The sequence below is a fragment of the Topomyia yanbarensis genome, chromosome 3 (genome assembly GCF_030247195.1).
Source record: "Topomyia yanbarensis strain Yona2022 chromosome 3, ASM3024719v1, whole genome shotgun sequence".
Classification (NCBI taxonomy): domain Eukaryota; kingdom Metazoa; phylum Arthropoda; class Insecta; order Diptera; family Culicidae; genus Topomyia; species Topomyia yanbarensis.
Genome location: NC_080672.1, coordinates 327,089,825 through 327,108,800, shown reverse-complemented (window position 1 = coordinate 327,108,800; position 18,976 = coordinate 327,089,825). Strand labels below are relative to the sequence as shown.

The 18,976-nt window shown below is 43.7% G+C and overlaps 2 protein-coding genes across 2 annotated transcripts in view; both read left to right on the top strand.

The window, feature by feature from the left end:
- Positions 1 to 18,976, top strand: part of LOC131689643 (uncharacterized) — a 290,463-nt gene that overhangs the window by 105,701 nt on the left and 165,786 nt on the right. The window lies entirely within an intron of this gene.
- LOC131688102 (uncharacterized) lies at positions 424 to 2,226 on the top strand. The gene is made up of 2 exons (XM_058972255.1): positions 424 to 674; positions 759 to 2,226. Exons 1-2 carry the CDS (start codon positions 424 to 426, stop codon positions 2,224 to 2,226), a joined length of 1,719 nt encoding a protein of 572 aa, XP_058828238.1.

The window sequence follows — 18,976 nt, the reverse complement described above, 5'->3', positions numbered from 1 at the left end:
CGTAATCGAGCGAAAAAAATCGTTTTATTTTAAATTTTATGTGAGACCGTCCCCTTAAAAGTTCATGCGAGCAAGTTTCTAAAAAAATAACTCTGCGATTTTTCAACCGATTTTAATAATAAATAGGTCGTTGAATACGGAATTAAATGTTCTCCTTAATTTTTTATTAAAGCAAAGACACTTTATTATTATTATTATTATTATTATTATTATTATTATTATTATTATTATTATTATTATTATTATTATTATTATTATTATTATTATTATTATTATTATTATTATTATTATTATTATTATTATTATTATTATTATTATTATTATTATTATTATTATTATTATTATTATTATTATTATTCATCATTCACCACCTGGAGATATGGCATCCTACGAACACTGCAGAAATGGCACATACGCGGTAGAATGATCAACGTGTTGAACAGCTTCCTGACAGAAAGATCGTTCCAGGTTAATGTAGAGGGTTACTTATCGCCAGCGCATCCGCTGGAAAACGGTGTGCCACAAGGCTCAGTGCTCTCGGTTACGCTGTTTCTCGTGGCCATTCAACCCATCTTTCGCGTGGTTCCGAACACTGTGAAGATCTTGTTGTACGCCGACGATATCCTACTCGTAGTTTGGGGGAAGAAAGACCAGCCGCTTTATCGAAAGCTTCAGTCAGCAGTAAAAGCCGTCCATGAATGGGCAAGAAGTGTTGGATTTACGATATCTGCAACAAAATCCAGCATCTTCTATTGTAGCCCTAATGCCCGTCGTGCACCCAGTCAAGCAATCACGATAGATCGAGTTGCTATACCGACAGAAACACACCTGAAAATTCTCGGCGTTACCCTCGATCGATCACTTAACTTCGCAGCGCACTGCAAATTGACGAAGAAGGCATGCGAATCTAGGCTGCGCATCCTGAAGATGATCGGTGCCAAACTTCCCCGTGGTCAACGCTCATCTTTACTGCGAATTGGATCCGCAATTATTACTTCGCGACTTTTGTACGGTATAGGAATCGTTAGTAGGGGTGGAGATGCTGTCATCAAAACCCTGGCACCCGCATACAACAAGATGATCAGATATGCATCTGGAGCATACGTCACCAGTCCGATCATAGCCATTATGGCTGAAGCAGGTACTCTACCGTTAGATCTTCTCATTCTCCAAACTGTAGCCCAATTAGCCATCAGAATGTTGGGAAACAGCAGGGAGAATGCTGACCTTCCCCTGGTTTGCCGAGCTTCCGAACGTTTGACAGAAATAGTCGGAACTGCTCTCCCAAACATCTACACCCGAACGCGACTATCTGATCGAAAGTGGTACGACCGCACACCCCAGATCCTTTGGGAAATCAAGAAGCGCGTAAAAGCTGGAGACCCCTCGGGTATTGTTCGTCCAGTTGTTCAAGAGCTCCTGACAAATCATCTCAGCCGTTCAACAATCGTCTACACAGATGGCTCGAAAGACGATACCGCAGTAGGCGCCGGAGTTTTTGGAGAACACTTCCAACAGTCACTTGGTCTTCCACAGCAATGCAGTGTCTTCTCGGCAGAGGCATTCGCAATAAAAACAGCGCTAACAACATTCAACACGGTCAGCGACTTAGTAATAATGTCCGATTCGGCCAGCTGTTTATCGGCAATCGAAGCCGGCACATCCCAGCACCCGTGGATCCAGGAAATTGAAAACCTGCTACGAAATCGTTCAATCAAGCTTTGCTGGATTCCAGGTCACGCTGGCATCCGTGGCAACGAGGAGGCAGACAGACTCGCTGGAGAAGCGAGGAACATTGCTCCGTTAGCTATATCTGTTCCGGGGGCAGACGCCGTCAAGCATATAAAAACAGCTATCCGAAACCAATGGTACCGTCGGTGGTCAGCGTCCACTGAAGTAAAACTTCGTGAAGTTAAATTCGACACAGTGAAGTGGACTGACCGCGAGAATTCGGCCGAACAGCGAGTTCTTACCCGGCTTCGAATAGGGCATACTCGGCTAACACACGACTTTCTGCTAAAGAAAACTTCACCACCAGTGTGCGACTGCTGTGGGATCGTTGTAGATGTCCGCCATGTGATCCTCCACTGCAGAAAGTACGACGACGTTAGAAGGAAGCACGACATCAAGTCGACTAGTCTGCGAGTGGCTCTGCGCAACGACAGGAAAAATGAGGAGAGTATAGTAAAATTCCTTAAGGAAACTAACCTATTTAAATTGCTATAAATGTATATTTTGATTTGTAACTGCATAACTGATAACTGCATTGTAAAATTAACGGGTAAAATATTTTCTTCCGACACGAATGCACCCTTCCTTGGTGTAAAGTGTCGTTAATAAACAACAACAACAACAATTATTATTATTATTATTGTTATTATTATTATTATTATTATTATTATTATTATTATTATTATTATTATTATTATTATTATTATTATTATTATTATTATTATTATTATTATTATTATTATTATTATTATTATTATTATTATTATTATTATTATTATTATTATTATTATTATTATTATTATTATTATTGTGGCTTTAACCTATAGGTCATTCGCCCATGAAATAAAGCTGTAGTTTTGTAGTGATATTCACTTGGTGTTGGGGTCGGGTGTACCCCATTAGGCATAAATACGTTAGGCATACGGACGTTTGGCATACGTACGTTAGGCATAATGGACGTTAGGCATAAAGTCATTAAGCATAATGGACGTTAGGCATAATATACGTTAGGCATAATGGACGTTAGGCATAAATTATCTTGTCGCAGAATCATTCCAAGAAACTTATTTTTTTAGGGTGGTTGCATGAATGTTTGAACTTTTTTGATGTTGTAGAAATACTCTGGAAGCTGATCCAACTTTATTATTTTATTTCGCTGTATATACTTGAAGAAATCTTTGCTCAAATAAAGGCAGCAGATTGAATGCTTGGCATGCGGAAAGTAAAATAGAATTGCAAAGATTCCATTGTTAAGGCCCGAATACAATGACAGCGGCATGCGAAAATTTCCAGTGTATGGGAATACATTTGGCATACCACAATGAGTGCGTTGCGGTAAAAGCGGTATTGTATTAAAAGTTGGAACTAACTCAGATTGCATTAATTTCTCGACATACAGCCGACAAATTGCATATGACTAAAATAGGCTCAAACAGCTTGTTTAAAAACAATCTCATTTGTATTAAGGCATGAATAACGCACATTAACTTAGATTAGTTCATAAATTCATGCATGGTGCAATTTTCCAAGAAGAAAATATGGGTCATTCCACGCGAAGTGATCAAAAAAAGATGGAAACTTGAAATCGACCTTCACGGATTTGAACCAAATTTGCAGGAGTTGTTCATCTAGGGCCAATATATAAAAACCCAAATTTTTGTGTCAATTGAACCACCCCTCGGGTCATGGGAGCACCCCCCGTTTTGGCAAATTGCCAAAACCTTTGATTTTCTTTTGATCATATCTCCGGTTTTATTTACTCTAGAATCAAACCGCAAGTTGGATTTTGAAGAAAATTGTTCAAGGAGTCTAGAAAAAATATTGTTTTTTACCGGCAGTGCTGCCAACTTTTCAGTTCAGTTAAATATTTAAAGGTAATTTTTCTCTCTGCCCTGCCGGCAAAAAACAATATTTTTTCTAGATTCCTTGAAAAAATTTCTTCAAAAACCATCTTGTGGTTAGATTCTAGAGTAAATAAAACCGGAGATATGATTAAAAGAAAATCAAGGGTTTTGGCAATTTGCCAAAACGGGGGGTGCTACCATGACCCGAGGGGTGGTTCAATTGACACAAAAATTTGGGTTTTTATATATTGGCCCTAGATGAACAATTCCTGTAAATTTGGTTCAAATCCGTGAAGGTCGATTACACGTGCCTTGATCACTTCGCATGGAATGACCCATATATGTCTTTAAGAACAGCTCATGAAAGAAAGAATGATGCATTTTATTATTCATTCAACGAATATATTAAAATTGCTGTTTTTATATTATTTAATATAGCAGACAATAGCAGCCATATTCATATATTCATTGAATTGTATAATCTGGGATGCAGATTATATTCTTGAGGTCATCAAAGGTAGAACTACGTTAACTGTCTGATACGAGAGAGTTTTTTCGTGTACTGTGACGAGTTACCGAAAAGAGGTATCGTCACTAACGTGACAACCATAGCCTAATGCGGATGCTATCCGTAATACTGCAAGTTTCCATAGCTCCAACACTTAATTTTTGATTATTTTTGACTTATTTTTAAATACTTGATTACAGTTATATTGGTAATACATCCAATAGACTTGAAATATGTTTGAACCAAAATTGTAGACTTAAATGAGGAAAGAAATAGAAAAAAAAATCCGCACTTGTAAGGAATAAATATTGTATTTGCATTGTATTTTTCATATCATGGTCTCTCGTTAAAGCCATACGAAGGTATGGTATAGCAAGGCGTAGTTTTTTCTAACCCGAAAACGGGGGTAAGGTTGAAATATCTACAATAAATAAAGGTTTGCGATTACTTTTATACTTTTGTGAATTATGCCTATCGTCCATTATGCCTAACGTACATTATGCCAATCGTCCATTATGTCTAACGTATATTATGCCAATCGCCCATTATGCCTGACGTACTTATGCCTAACGCATTTATGCCGAACGTCGCGCACCCGTTGAGGTCAGCTGCTGTCTAGGTTGATTCGGGCCGCGGGAAAACCTCTCCAGCACCTCGTCAGGGTATGGCAGAGGGCCCACGGTTGAGTGGACTCGGCAGCGGTGTCATGGTAGATGGTGCCTTGTAGGAGGTTGGCTTGTAGATAGGTGGTAGGATGGGCCGCGGGAAGCCTCCCCACATCTCCGGGGAGTGTGACGGAGGGTTTGCGTTATCCATGTTATTGTTTAAATGCGGTCGTATAGGCCGGCGTCCTTTAGCAAGAGGAGGAGTGCCTCCGCCCTAACCGGGTCGTTGGATAGGGTGTCCCGTATCCGACCCGTCAGACCGTACTGACGCCGTAGGTCCTCCAATTCTCGGCAGTTGCACAGCAGGTCTTCGACGGTGAGCCGGGTGTTGCAGGAGGCACATTCTGGGACGGGCTCGCTGGACACGGTGTGTGCGTGGGTTACTAGTGTGTGCCCACGCGGAGTCGGGAGAGTATTTTCATTCCCTCTGGTTGTCTAGGTCGGTCCAGGTGTCGGCTGAGCCTGTGATTTTTTGGGTGTGATTTCGAGATTTCCATCAGTGGTTGGTGAATCCGTTTTGTAAGTTGGTGTTGAACTCCCTGATGATGTCAATGGTTGGTCACGGCCAGTATCGATCCTTGCGGCACTCTGTTGGCCTCGCGGAATTCGTCAGAGAGTGTGCCTCCTATGCATACCCGGAAGCGGCGGTTGGTTAGGAAGTTTTGGATGAACATGCCTAAGTTCCCCTGTATGCCCCATCGTTGGAGTTGTTGAAGGATGCCATTTGACACGTTCAATTGCTCATTTTCAGCAAAGTGAATCTGTCAAATTGACATAATTCGAATTGCTGAGCTATCGGTATCTTAAATTGCTGAAACCTACAGCTGATGAAAATTCAGCAACATTTTGCTGGCATTCGGCGAAAAAAATGTTGTGTGTAGATTTCGATTCTCGTTCCTACCCTCTAAGAACGGTAGATTTCAAAATCGTTCAATAAAGGACGTTCGTTGGATCAATTTGGACAACCTCCAAATAACCGTTCAACAAACGTCCATCGTTGGACCCGTGTTGAACGATTTTGAAATAATTTTTTGGATGTCTCAGTGGGTATATACAAGAATCGAATGTACAGTGTACACGCAACCATAAAATAACCTACAGAATAAGTTCTTTTAACTTAAATTTAGGTACTTTTGAGCTGTGCGTCGCTTTCGCACTTATTAGTGTTATCAAAAACAAAACGAGAGATTCGACTCAGTCGAGGTCTTCTGTGCTGTAAGGTACTTTTAAGTTGTTTGGGGTATACTCAAAATTAGGTAAATTCAACTTAAATTTAAGTAAATTAAACTCAAAGTTGAGTTATTATTTTTGCCGTAGTTAAATGGGAACTACCTTCAACACGGCTTACTTAATTTTACCTTCCTGCACGATAACACGAGATTAAGTCAAAAGTACTGAATTTTAGGTAGTTTTTCGGTGGCGTGTATAATAACAATGTAATTGACATTTCCAAACTTACACTGAACGTAATTAACCGAGTATGAGAAAGGTACAATTGCACCAACAAAATTTGTCATGGAATTTGCGTTTCGACTTTGCCTCTTCAGAATTCGACGCTAACGTAGGACCAGGACTAAGCTAGCACCGGATTGACGCCAGCTCCAAAAACGGAGACACAATTTGTATTTTTGAGCAGCTTTTTTATTTTAATTTTGTTTGTAACTTTGTAACTTTTTATAACACAAATGGCCAAGTTCAAATTGAGACAAAATGTCAAAGAGACAAAAATAGTATGAGATAATGAAATGGGGATAAACTTGGCCGGCAACATAATTCTCCATACTAATGATGCTAAATAGCACTCGATTGTCTGCCTACGTCACACGTGCGTCGTACAGGAATTCGCCACAGCATACGTCCAACGAGGGCAAACATGTCAACTGCTTACGTGCAAGTGCTCATTGAGCGCGGCCACGGAAATTATTATTGTTTTACCAGCGACACTCTGATAAGACAAAAATATACTTCCAATTAGAGCTGTTTATCGACCTTTACAGTGTGGTACGTATGTACATTGGCAAACATCGGGCACTGCTAATTTGGCGAGCAGAGCGAACCGTGCGGCACCGGACTGAATGAATGGCGTCATTATGTCCCGACGGCAGTCGAGCCGCGATACGAACGGAGCTCGATTTGTCCCACTCCATTGTTTAGTTTTGCGACCGATTTCATTCATAAAACAATGCGAGTGCTATTTATCAACCACACGAACAATTACTGATAAGCAGTGTACATCGTATACAGTCGACAAGAACCTGCTTCCGTTCGGTGAGAAGGATGTGATAAAATAATTCAAGTCACTTTGCAAAGATATCATACCGAGTATAGAGGATGCCTAGACTTTGAGGGACTTTGGCTGCACATTGGAACGGAAATACCGATATCGTTGTTTGTTACTCAGTTGAACTTTCGTAATCCAGATTAATAATCTTATCTTCTGGTTTCATAATGTTCGAAGAGAAGGAACGCATTGAAAGCTAAAATTACGAATCTTCTCATTACATCATACTAGAATCTTCGGATATTATAGGAATATACCGTTAAAATTATAATTGGAATGTACTTGCAGCGGAAATAGAATGTGTCATTGTTTCATATATAATAATTGTGTGGGACACGGTTATACGAAAAAAGGGAAATTTTGCTTCGAGGAACTTTCTGAGTTCCCTTTGGATCATAGCATCACTGCTGCTGACAGTTCGACCTACATGCTAGATGACTTTGTGCCAAATGTCCCTTCAGCCAAATGAGGTAAAGTGGGACATGGTTATATGAAAAAAATTAAATTTCGCTCCGAGCAACTTTTTGGGTTCCATTTGGGTAGAATAACTATGCAAATTCTAAGCTCAATCGGTGAAACTATACTTTTGCGCCAACGATTTAAAGTTTACATGGGATTTCGCATGGGGAAATCGACTTTTACAAAATAATTCGACCAAGAGTGATGTGAATTTGTGAATTTTTTATAGGAAATTTATCAAGGAAACAAAGTCTCGAAGACCGCAAAACGATTTGACGACAGTGGAAAAAGATATTGAGCCAAAATCGACTGTTGCTCAGAAGATTGATGAAAACTTCAATTTTCATAGCACCATTGCTACCGACGGGTGAATTATATACAGAATTGTTAATCTTCTCTAATTGTGTATAAAGTAAACCTCAATTTATCTCCCTCCCCAAGGTTGAGGGGTTTGACGGTATTGCAAACATCATCAGGCATATTGCGTGCATCAGCGCTAAAGAACAACTGCTTTGAGATGGTTATTGCATTACGCCTCGATAGTGGTGCATCGAGGAGACCGAGAGGGCTTATGAGCCTTTTTTATGTTCTATGTTTCTTCATACTCTGAACCTGCGCATACAAACGCTCAGCCCCTGGACTGTGCACGGTGATGTGGCCGACTGGCGGGTCGACGTGCATTGACTTTTGCTGTGTGCCGTGTTTGCAAATATTGTTTCACAATTTGATGGCGGTATTCGTGGACGGGGCTCACAGTGGGAGTCATTGTGTGTCCATTTATCGGTCGAATTCGTCGTCGTGCATATACTAATTAAATTAATTTTATAAATACATAAGTAGAAACCTATTAGTTGTCCCTTTGTAATAATCGTAGTTTTTCGTACTAGTGTACAATTGTTATGTGCTAGTCGTATGTGTTCGTCTGAGTATTTGTGGCAGTAGGGTGAGGAACGGATGCAGAACTGGTGTATATGATAGAATAGTGGCTAATACTTCTGGTGATTAATTTGTGCATTTGGTTCTATTCATTCAGGAAAGTCGGATTGGATAAATTAGGGTACAATGAATTTACCGACGCACGTGAGTCATCCTTTCCCAACCAGCATAGCATGATGAAAGTCTAAAAGCATGCAATTGTCGTTAATGGTAAATATACAGCATTTGCTGCATTTAGACGAGTTTGATTGCATGTTACATGTGTTTTTCTATTCTACTTCGCTAGTCTGTTTCTTTTGTACATCTATTAGTTTGCTTTTCTATTATTGATGTATACCAAAATAGTATCGGTCAATTTATACACTCCTTATCAAGCTCTTTACATCTTTTTTTCTTTATTCGGCATGTTATGATTCCTTTTATTAGTATATCTCTACTATAAGCTATCTATACTCATATTAATACAAACGCTGGGGGCCTTCACGATAACACAAACCTGGCCGCAAACGCGACCATGCAATTGCAAAATTCCACACATTCTTACGCCCGCGATTTTGCCTACATGAAAAAACCCCGGTAGTTAAGTAAACGTAACATCTGTAAACTTCCAAACGCGGTCTCAAACATTAACCCACCACTCGCGCGATCATGAAACGGTCACGTCCGGAAGTCTTACCTCGGTCCTAGCAGTCTGGACTAATGTCTTCAGTTGAACCAATCAAAAAAAATGACGCTCATATTCACTAAACAACACGCTCCATGGTGACATGACCTGGAACTCAAGTGATATGGGGAAACGGACTTTCTTCTACCATCTGTACCATATACTAAAAATTAAGCAACAGACTCACAGTTCGCTCGCGATTAAACAAGAATACACACTACATCATTAACAAATCGAAATTATGCACGCGAAATTACATACACGTGACAAACACTCTAATATACAAATGCTTGAGCCCTTCGCGACCATCCACAGCACCTTCACCCGCGATCTCGTAAACATGATAACATCCCGGTGATAAAGTGAATGTCTCAGCTCCTAAAAATTTTCAAACGCGGTCTCAAGCGTGAACCTAAAAACTCCCGCACTCGCACGATCATGAATCGGTCACTTCCGGATGTTTCTCTCCTTGATATCAGCAGACTAGGTTCATGCCTTCAATTGGACCAATTAAATAAAGAAAGCTCTCATATCCACTGAGCACCACGTTACATGGCGACATGACCGAGGATGGGGTGACTTACTCCCTGTCAGAAGGTGAATTGTACACCGAAAACTAACTATCAGAATGAAGGTCCGAGTGACCATCCAAGAACGCATGCGTATATAGGGATGGCCACGCGGTTACGAAATTCAGTTTTGTACACGCGAAGTCGCATGCACGCGAGCACACGTGACAAACACGTTAACATACGAACGCTTAAACCCTTCGCGATTAACAACGCACACCTACGTTCGCGACGGCGCAAACTTAATAACACCCCGGTAATAAGGAGAACGTTTTAGCAATTACGAAGTCTCAAACGCGAACCTACAAACGTCCGTTTTCGCGCGCTCATGAATCGGTCACGTCCGGAAACCATTACTCTCGGTCCTAATAACTTAGGTCCATACATTCAGTATGTATATTGATTGGTCCAAAAAATAAAGCACATACCCACTAGACAACACGTTCCATGGCGACATGACGGGGAACTCTAGTGCTATGGAAGATCTCACTCTCTTTTAGCATCTTAGCCGTACACCAAAAATAAAGCATTAGATTCACGGTCCACGCGCGATTATCCAAGAACACATGCGAATATGCAAAAGGCACACGGTTATAAAATAGAATTTATACACGCGAAGTTACATACACGTTAGCACACGCGACATACAAACGCACACTCAACCGAACACGTACAAATTCTCGAGCTCTTCGCGATGATACACGCGATCGCGAGTTCCTACGCCCGCACATGCCTGAACCGTACAATGAATATCACATTCAGAATCACGGCCTGCTACAATTGGTCTAAATCAGCGTTTTAGTGGGTGACATTGCCTGTCTCGTCTGCAAATTGTAGTATGTGATTCTGACGCCCTTGTAGTATGTGATTCTGGTAGCCCTTCCGAGAACCTAGCTCTACAGCTCCAGTAGGACAATTTTCGAAAAAAAAATAATAATATTAAACCTCAATTTATCTCTCAAAACTCTTGGGAAGCGACCAAACAGTTTATATTATTGATTTGGAAACAACAAGAGAAAGTCAAAACAAAAGTTCATATAACTGGACAGCCAAATGCAGTGGTGCTAGAAAAAATAATATTTTATAAATCGTCAGAGCATCAATCGGTTTTTGCTGAAGACACTTCGAGACATTGTTTCTTTGTTAAATTTCCTATAAAATCCATATAACAATTTATTTTTAGGAAGACATCGGCGACTCCTGTAGAAATTATTTTGTGAAAGTCACTTTTCCCATACAAAATCCCACGTAAACTTTAAACAGCGGGCGCAAAAATATACTCTCACTGATCGTACTACGAATTTACACAGCTATTCTAAGACCCAAATGGTGCCCAAAAAGTTGCTCCGAGCAGATAAGAAGGCGACTGCAGGCAAACGGTAATGGAGATGACCCAGATAAACCTGAACCACTGTGACACCGCACAGCAACTGTTGTGGCAGTCTTCGACAGAAACTATGTGCGATATCGCTTTGGTCGCAGAGCCTTATCAAGTCGCCCCTTATAACGGTAACTGGGCGGCGGATAGATCAGGAACCGCTGTGATATAAGTAATGGGCAGATACCTCATCTAAGAAATGGTAGAACGGTCATGTGAGGGTTTCGTGATACCAAAATCAACGGCATCTTCGTGTGTAGCTGCTACGCTCCTCCAAGGTGGACAGTAGAGCAGTTCAGCCTAATGCTGGAGCAGTTAACCGAGCAGTTGATCGGTCGGAAGCCGGTAGTCATTGGTGGTGACTTCAACGCCTGGGCTGTGGAATGGGGCAGTAGAGTAACCAACACAAGAGGGTGTATCCTGCAAGAAGCTCTAGCGAAGTTAGACGTACGATTGTGCAATGAAGGTTCTGTTAGCACATTTTGGAGAGACGGGAGGGAGTCTATCATCGACGTCACATTCTGTAGTCCCTTATTGACGGCGAACATGGATTGGAGAGTATGCGAAACGTATACGCATAGTGACCAGCAGGCGATTCGCTACCGTATCGGTCAACGGAACTCCGCGGCAGTACGGAGAAGGATGATTGGCGAACGAAAGTGGAAGACGAAAGCCTTCAACAACCTCTTTGTTGAGGCACTTCGGCCGAACGGCGGGACCGAGAACGTGGTTGCGGCTGACCGAACAAGAAGGATTCCACGAAAACTGGAACCTTAGTACGTTACGCGCTGCTTGTCTCAGAGCCAGAAGGCGGGATCAAAGAGCAATGTCGGAACCAGATAGAGAAGAGCGCAAGGCAGCGTTTCGAGAAGCTAGGGCCACTTTAAAACGGGAGATCAGACTTAGCAAGTCAGATTTCCACAAGGAGCTATGCTAGACACCAATCCCTGGGGTGACGCATACCGAGTCGTGATGGCGAAAATGAAGAGCCCGATGACGCCAGCCGACATGTGTCCGAGCAAGCTGAAGATAATCGTCGATGGTCTTTTCCCGAAGCACGAAGCAACTATATGGCCACCTACACCGTACGGCGAAGAAGAAGGAACAAACACGGATCGGCAAGTGACTAACGACGAGCTAGCAGAAGCATCGAAGCGCCTAAAATCAAAGAAAGCCCCTGGTCCGAAAGGAATACCAAACGTGGTACTGAAAGCTGCGATCCTGGCATATCCGGATATGATCAGGATAGTGCTGCAGAAGTGCCTAAATGAAGGCCACTTCCCCGAAATGTGGAAGGTCCAGAAGCTGGTGTTGCTGCCAAAGCCAGGGAAGCCACCTGGCGATTAGGCTTCTTTCAGACCCATATGCCTACTGGATACACTCGGAAAACGCCTGGAATAATCATCCTTAGTAGGTTGACGAAGTTCACGGAAGGTGAGCGCGGACTGTCCAAGATGCAGTTCGGTTTCCGCCAAAGGAGCATCGACAGTGGATACAATTCGGACAGTGATCGAGAGTACTGAGAAATCATCCAAACAGAAGCGAAGAGGAGATCGAGACGGCCCTGTGCTCACGATAGATGTGAAGAACGCGTTCAACAGTGCCAGCTGGGAAACCATCGCTGCAGCGCTGCATAGAGTGAGGGTTCCCGACTATCTATGCTAGATCCTGAAGAGCTACTTTCAGAGCAGAGTGCTGCTGTACGAGACGAGGGAAGGGCAGAAGTCAATGAGAGTCACAGTGGGCGTTCCTCAGGGTTCCATTCTCGGTCCAATTCTTTGGAACGAGATGTAGTGGAAGTGAAAATCGTGGGTTTCGCGGACGACGTGTCACTAACGGTGATGGGTGAGACACTTGAAGAAGTGGAGGTGTCGGTGACGGTGACAATAGACGCGATCGGGAGCTGGATGAACGGGGTCAAGCTGTAAATAGTTCACCACAAGACGGAGGTGTTGTTGGTCAGAAACTGCAAAGCGGTTAAGCGGATGTCGATCCACGTCGGAGGGTACGTGATTGCATCGAAGCGAGCACTAAAGCAATTGGGAGTGATAACCAACGACCGGTTGAGCTTCAACAACCACGTTGACTACGCCTGTGAACAGTCGGCGAAGGCAAAGAACGCAATAGCGAGAATCATGTCATACGTCGGCGGCCTGAGAAGCAGCACGAGACGTCTGCTATCTACTGTTTCGTCATCGATACTCCGATATGGGGTTCCTGCCTGGAGTGCTGCGCTGAAAACCAAGCAGAACCGTGAAAAACTGAACAGGACATTCCGGGTGATGGCCGTAAGGGTCGCAAGTGCCTACAGAACAATATCGTCGGAGGCAGTATGCGTTATCGCCGGGATGATCCCCATCTGCATCACCCTGGCGGAGGAATGCTACCAGCGGAGAAATGCACGTAACGCAAGGAGACTGGTCCGAACAGACTCGTTGGCTAAATGGTAGCAGGAGTGGGACAACGCGGAGAAAGGAATTTGGACCCACCGACTCATCCCAAATGTGTCGGCCTGAGTGCATAGGAAGCATGGAGAGATGAACTTCCATTCGACGCAGTTTTTGTCCGGGCAGGGATGCTTCCGGAAGTACTTGCATCGGTTTGACATGCTGCGTCACCTCTTTGCCCAGAGTGTGCCACCGTGCAGGAGACATCGGAACACGTGGTCTTCGAATGCCCTAGGTTCGAAGAAGCTCGTAGGGGTATACCTGGTGTGATAGTCGATAATATCGTCGTAGAAATGTGCCACGACGAGCATACCTGGGACGCTTTTAACAGAGTGGTTACGAGCATACTCTCCGAGCTGCAGAGGAAGTAGCGAAGGGACCATCAAGAAGCCACAAATCGTGTTTCGAGAGAAATTCCGCTGCCGGGGAACTCTCCGACTGTGTAGACTAGGTCCACCGCCGGGGACCAGTTGAGTAGTACGTGACGTAGCACCGGGTTTGGGTCGTTGGGGCGCCATCATTAACAGTTGTGAGCATTTTGATTTAAAGTGACGTTAAGAATCATATTCCAAAACCAAATTGTATTTTTGACTGTAAATAGTATGAATTTTAAAAATATGTCAAAAGTTGTTGTTAGGAAAACTTTTTTATTGAAAGCTTTTTCGCGATCCAAATACACTGAAAAAGTTTTCGCCTTTAAAACGATAAACATTAGTTTTTGACATTTTTGATTTTTTATTTATTAACAGATTAAGGCCGAAGTGGCCTGTGCCGTATACAAAAGATTCGCGTCGCCAGCCACGCAGTCTGCGAAGGGTCCGCAAATCGTCTTCCACCTGGTCGATCCATCGTGCTCGCTGCGCGTCACGTCTTCTTGTACCGGTCGGATTGCAATTGAGAATCTTTTTCACCGGGCTATTGTCCGACATTCTGGCTACGTGCCCGGCCCACCGTAGTCGTCCGATTTTCGCGGTATGACAGATGGGCGGCTCCCCCAACAGCTGATGCAACTCATGGTTCATTCGCCGTCTCCATGTGCCGTCTTCCATCTGCACTCCACCGTAGATGGTACGCAGCACTTTCCGTTCGAAGACACCAAGTGCGCGTTGGTCCTCCACGAGCATGGTCCAGGTCTCGTGCCCGTAGAGAACTACCGGTCTAATCAGCGTCTTGTAGATGGTCAACTTCGTACGACGGCGAACTCTGTTCGACCGAAGTGTCTTGCGGAGGCCAAAGTAAGCACGATTTCCTGCCACGATGCGTCTACGAATCTCTCTGCTGGTATCATTGTCGGCGGTCACCAGTGAGCCCAAGTACACGAACTCTTCAACCACCTCGATTTCGTCGCCACCGATGCAAACTCGAAGCGGGCGGTTCTCATTCTCTTCTCGTGAACCTCTTCCTATCATGTACTTTGTCTTCGACGTGTTGATGGCAAGTCCGACGCGCTTGGCTTCTCTTTTCAGTCTGATGTAGGCTTCCTCCATCTTCTCAAAGTTTCGTGCAATAATATCAACGTCATCGGCGAAGCCAAGTAGCTGAACGGACTTTGTGAAAATCGTACCACTCGTGTCGATCCCTGCTCTTCTTATTACACCTTCCAGCGCGATGTTGAATAACAGACACGAGAGACCATCACCTTGCCGTAACCCTCTGCGTGATTCGAAAGGACTCGAGAGCGTCCCTGAGACACGTACTACGCACATCACCCGATCCATCGTCGCCTTCACTAATCGCGTCAGTTTGTCCGGGAATCCGTACTCGTGCATAATCTGCCATAGCTGAACTCGATCGATAGTGTCGTATGCGGCTTTGAAGTCGATGAACAAATGATGTGTGGGCACATTGTACTCGCGGCGTTTCTGCAGTACTTGACGAAGAGCGAACACCTGGTCCGTGATAGATCGTTCGCTCATGAATCCCGCCTGGTACTGCCCCACGAACTCTCTTGCAATTGGTGATAGTCGACGGCATAGTATTTGGGAGAGTACCTTGTAGGCGGCGTTCAGCAGGGTGATTGCTCGGTAATTACAGCAATCCAGCTTGTCGCCCTTTTTGTAGATAGGACACACGACACCTTCCATCCACTCCTCCGGTAAAATCTCCTCCTCCCAAATCTTGGTAATCACCCAGTGCAGCGCTTTAGCCAGTGGCTTTAGTAGCTCGCTTGGTATTTGGTCAACCCCAGCGGCTTTATTATTTTTGAGCCGGCTGATCTCCTCCTGGATTTCTTGGAGATCCGGAGCCGGTAGTGTAATGTCTTCCGCGCGTGCTCCCAGGTGCGTTACCGTGCCATCCTCGTCGTCTGCTGCATCGCCGTTCAGGTGTTCTTCGTAGTGCTGCCGCCACCTCTGGATCACCTCACACTGGTCCGTGAGAAGATTCCCGTTTGTATCTCTGCACATGTCGGCCTGTGGTACGTGGCCCCTGTGCGAGCGGTTCAACTTCTCGTAGAATTTCCGTGTGTCTTTAGCGCGGTACAGCTGCTCCATCGCTTCGCGATCTCGGTCTTCTTGCTGGCGCTTTTTGGTCCGGAAACCCGAGTTCTGCCTGTTCCGTGCCTGTTTATATCGCGCCTCGTTCGCCCTCGTGCGGTGTTGCAGCATTCTCGCCCATGCTGCATTCTTCTCTTCGACTAACTGCTCGCATTCGCCGTCGTACCAGTCGCTTCTTCGGTCCGGGCCCACCGTACCTAGTGCAGTGGCTGCGGTGCTACCTATGGCGGATCGGATATCTCTCCAGCCATCTTCAAGGGCAACTGCGCCTAGCTGCTCTTCCGTTGGTAGTGCCACTTCCAGCTGCTGCGCGTATTCTTGAGCCACTCTGCCATCTTGTAGCCGCTCGATGTTTAGCCGCGGCGTTCGGCTTCGACGAGAGCTATGCACTGTCGAAAGTTTTGAGCGTAAGTGCGGACGTTTGTGATGTCCGAGAAGAATCTACCGTCGATTAGAACGTGGTCGATTTGATTTTTTGTTACTTGGTCCGGTGATCTCCAGGTGACTTTGTGGATATCTTTGCGAGGGAAGAAGGTGCTTCGGATTACCATTCCACGAGAGGCTGCGAAGTTCACACATCGTTGGCCGTTGTCATTTGATACGGGATGCAGGCTGTTAGGCCCGATCACCGGTCTGTACATTGCCTCCCTTCCTACCTGTGCGTTCATGTCGCCGATGACAATTTTCACGTCCCGCAGAGGGCAACCGTCGTATTTCTGCTCCAGCTGCATGTAGAACGCTTCTTTCTCGTCGTCGGGTCGGCAGTGCACGTTGATGATGCTGTAGTTGAAGAAACGGCCTTTGATCCTCAACTTGCACATCCTTGCGTTGATCAACTGCCACCCGATCACACGTTGGCGCATCTTGCCCAGCACTATGAAGCCGGTTCCCAGCTCGTTGGTTGTACCACAGCTCTGGTAGAAGGTAGCCGCCCGATGCCCGCTTTTCCACACCTTCTGTCCCGTCCAGCAAAGTTCCTGCAGCGCCACGATATCGAAGTTGTGGGGGTGTAGCTCGTCGTAGATTATCCTGTCACATCCTGCGAAGCCGAGCGATCTGCAGTTCCATGTTCCGAGTTTCCAATCGTGATTCTTTATTCCTCGCCTGGGTCGTTGCCGATTGTTCTGGGTCGTATTCTCTTCTGTATTGTTCGTTATATGGGTTTTTTAAGGGGCGGCTTATAGGGCCTACGCCATTTTTGATGGGGTAACGCGAATAACTTTTAAAAAGGGCATAATCAGCAGAATTAACTGTTGGAACAAAATCCCAAATATCTCGAAAACTATCTCATTTTGGAAGATTTCTGTTAAATGCATTTTGATATTTAAAATGATACTACTGAATTATATTCTGTAATAAAATTACAGTTTTGTATGTCAATTAGTATGAAATTTAAAAAGATTGTATTGTTGGAAAAACTTTTTTACCGACAAGTTCACCATCATACAATCATATTCAAAATGTTTCTTTTCTTATTAGGTTTTTGTTGACAAAATATAAAAAATTAGAAAAAATGGGTTTTCTGCAAATTAAATTTTTAACACAAATTTTTGTTTTTGTGAAAAATGACACAAATTTTTTTTCAGTGTATTTTTTTCGTACAGAAATATACATCCCCTGAAACCCGTTCTCAGAAAGTTTTGCTGTATAAAATACAGTAATCGAACAAAAAAATGAAATTAATGCACGTAGAAATGTCTACGCCCTTTTGAAAAATTGCCCTTGCATTGAAATATTGCAATTGTCAGAGAAAATCATGGAGATTCATAAACCGAACACAACTTCAAAGTTTCGTTCGAATCGACGATGGTCATATTTTGTGGTCGGCCGGTTTCTCACGGAATCCCTATCTATTATGACCTAAACAACTCACACATATTCGGAAACAGTTTGTGGTTCAGGTGATGGTATTGAAGACTGTGTTTTCGATTGTTTTTCTGTAGATGAGTGCCCACTCAGTTGTGACGAATTCTCCTCAGCATGTTTCAAGCAAGTTTTGCATGGTGTACCATTCCGTCCAGAGTCAGCACAACACAAATATAGCAGAATGAAATTTTCATAGCGAATTTCGTTATAAATCTGGTGTCGTAACAGAAAATTGTAACAAGTATCAACACGAGACATAATTTTGATAGATCTTTGTTATGAACTTTTGATCGAGGTCTGATTGCAGTACTTGAACAGTACTGCCTGGGGGTGGGCGTAGCGTAGTTGGTAAATCGATTGCCTTGTACGCGGCGCACCTGGGCTCGAGACCCGACCCCGCACATAGGGTTAGAAATTTTTCATAAGAGATTTTTCTAACCCGAAGAGGCGAATGACCTTAAGGTTAAAACCTCTATAATCGAAATAAAAAAACAGTACAGACTCCTGTCTGTATATACGCAAAGCGTGGTTTGTTTAAGCTTGGCTCCGAAAATTTGGAATTGAATAGTTAAGTAAGAAGGAATTGATCTTTCGCTCTGCTTCCTCATCACAAGAACAACTTTAGGATTACCCGGGAAGTACTTTCTCTAAGTATCAAGTTTAACGGATAAAAGCATATTTGTCTCATGTTCTATGGGATTCCCTATATACATGGGACAATTATGCTTAGAACAGCAGTATAATAGTCATATACTTCATCGAAAAACCCGAGCAAAATTTTTTTAGCAAAAATACGAAAAACTACCATTGTTAAGGGTGAATGATAACGTGTTCCCCATAATCGAGTGTGGATAGTTTGTGGAACGTTGCTTCCCATAAGAAAGGTAAAACCAACATCAGGGCAAATGCCGATGAAAATAATAGAAACAATTTTCGCTTATCATCGCAATTGAAGAATGCCTCATCATAACCGGTCATCACAGTGACAATTCGACCACTTTATTGCACTAATTTGACCTCTGTTACCATCCGAGTGATGTGACGCGAAACGGTGCTATACGCCAGAGCGGTATGTATTTGTATGCTGCCTCTGCGTCGAAAGCCGGTTGTTGAGCGTGAATTATGCTGATGGC

Coding starts and splice junctions, on each gene's coding strand:
- LOC131688102 (XM_058972255.1), top strand. CDS start 424: ATGATCAACGTGTTGAACAGCTTCCTGACAGAAAGATCGTTCCAGGTT. Junction 675..758: donor CCGCTTTATCGAAAGCTTCA/GTCAGCAGTAAA, acceptor CTTCTATTGTAG/CCCTAATGCCCGTCGTGCAC.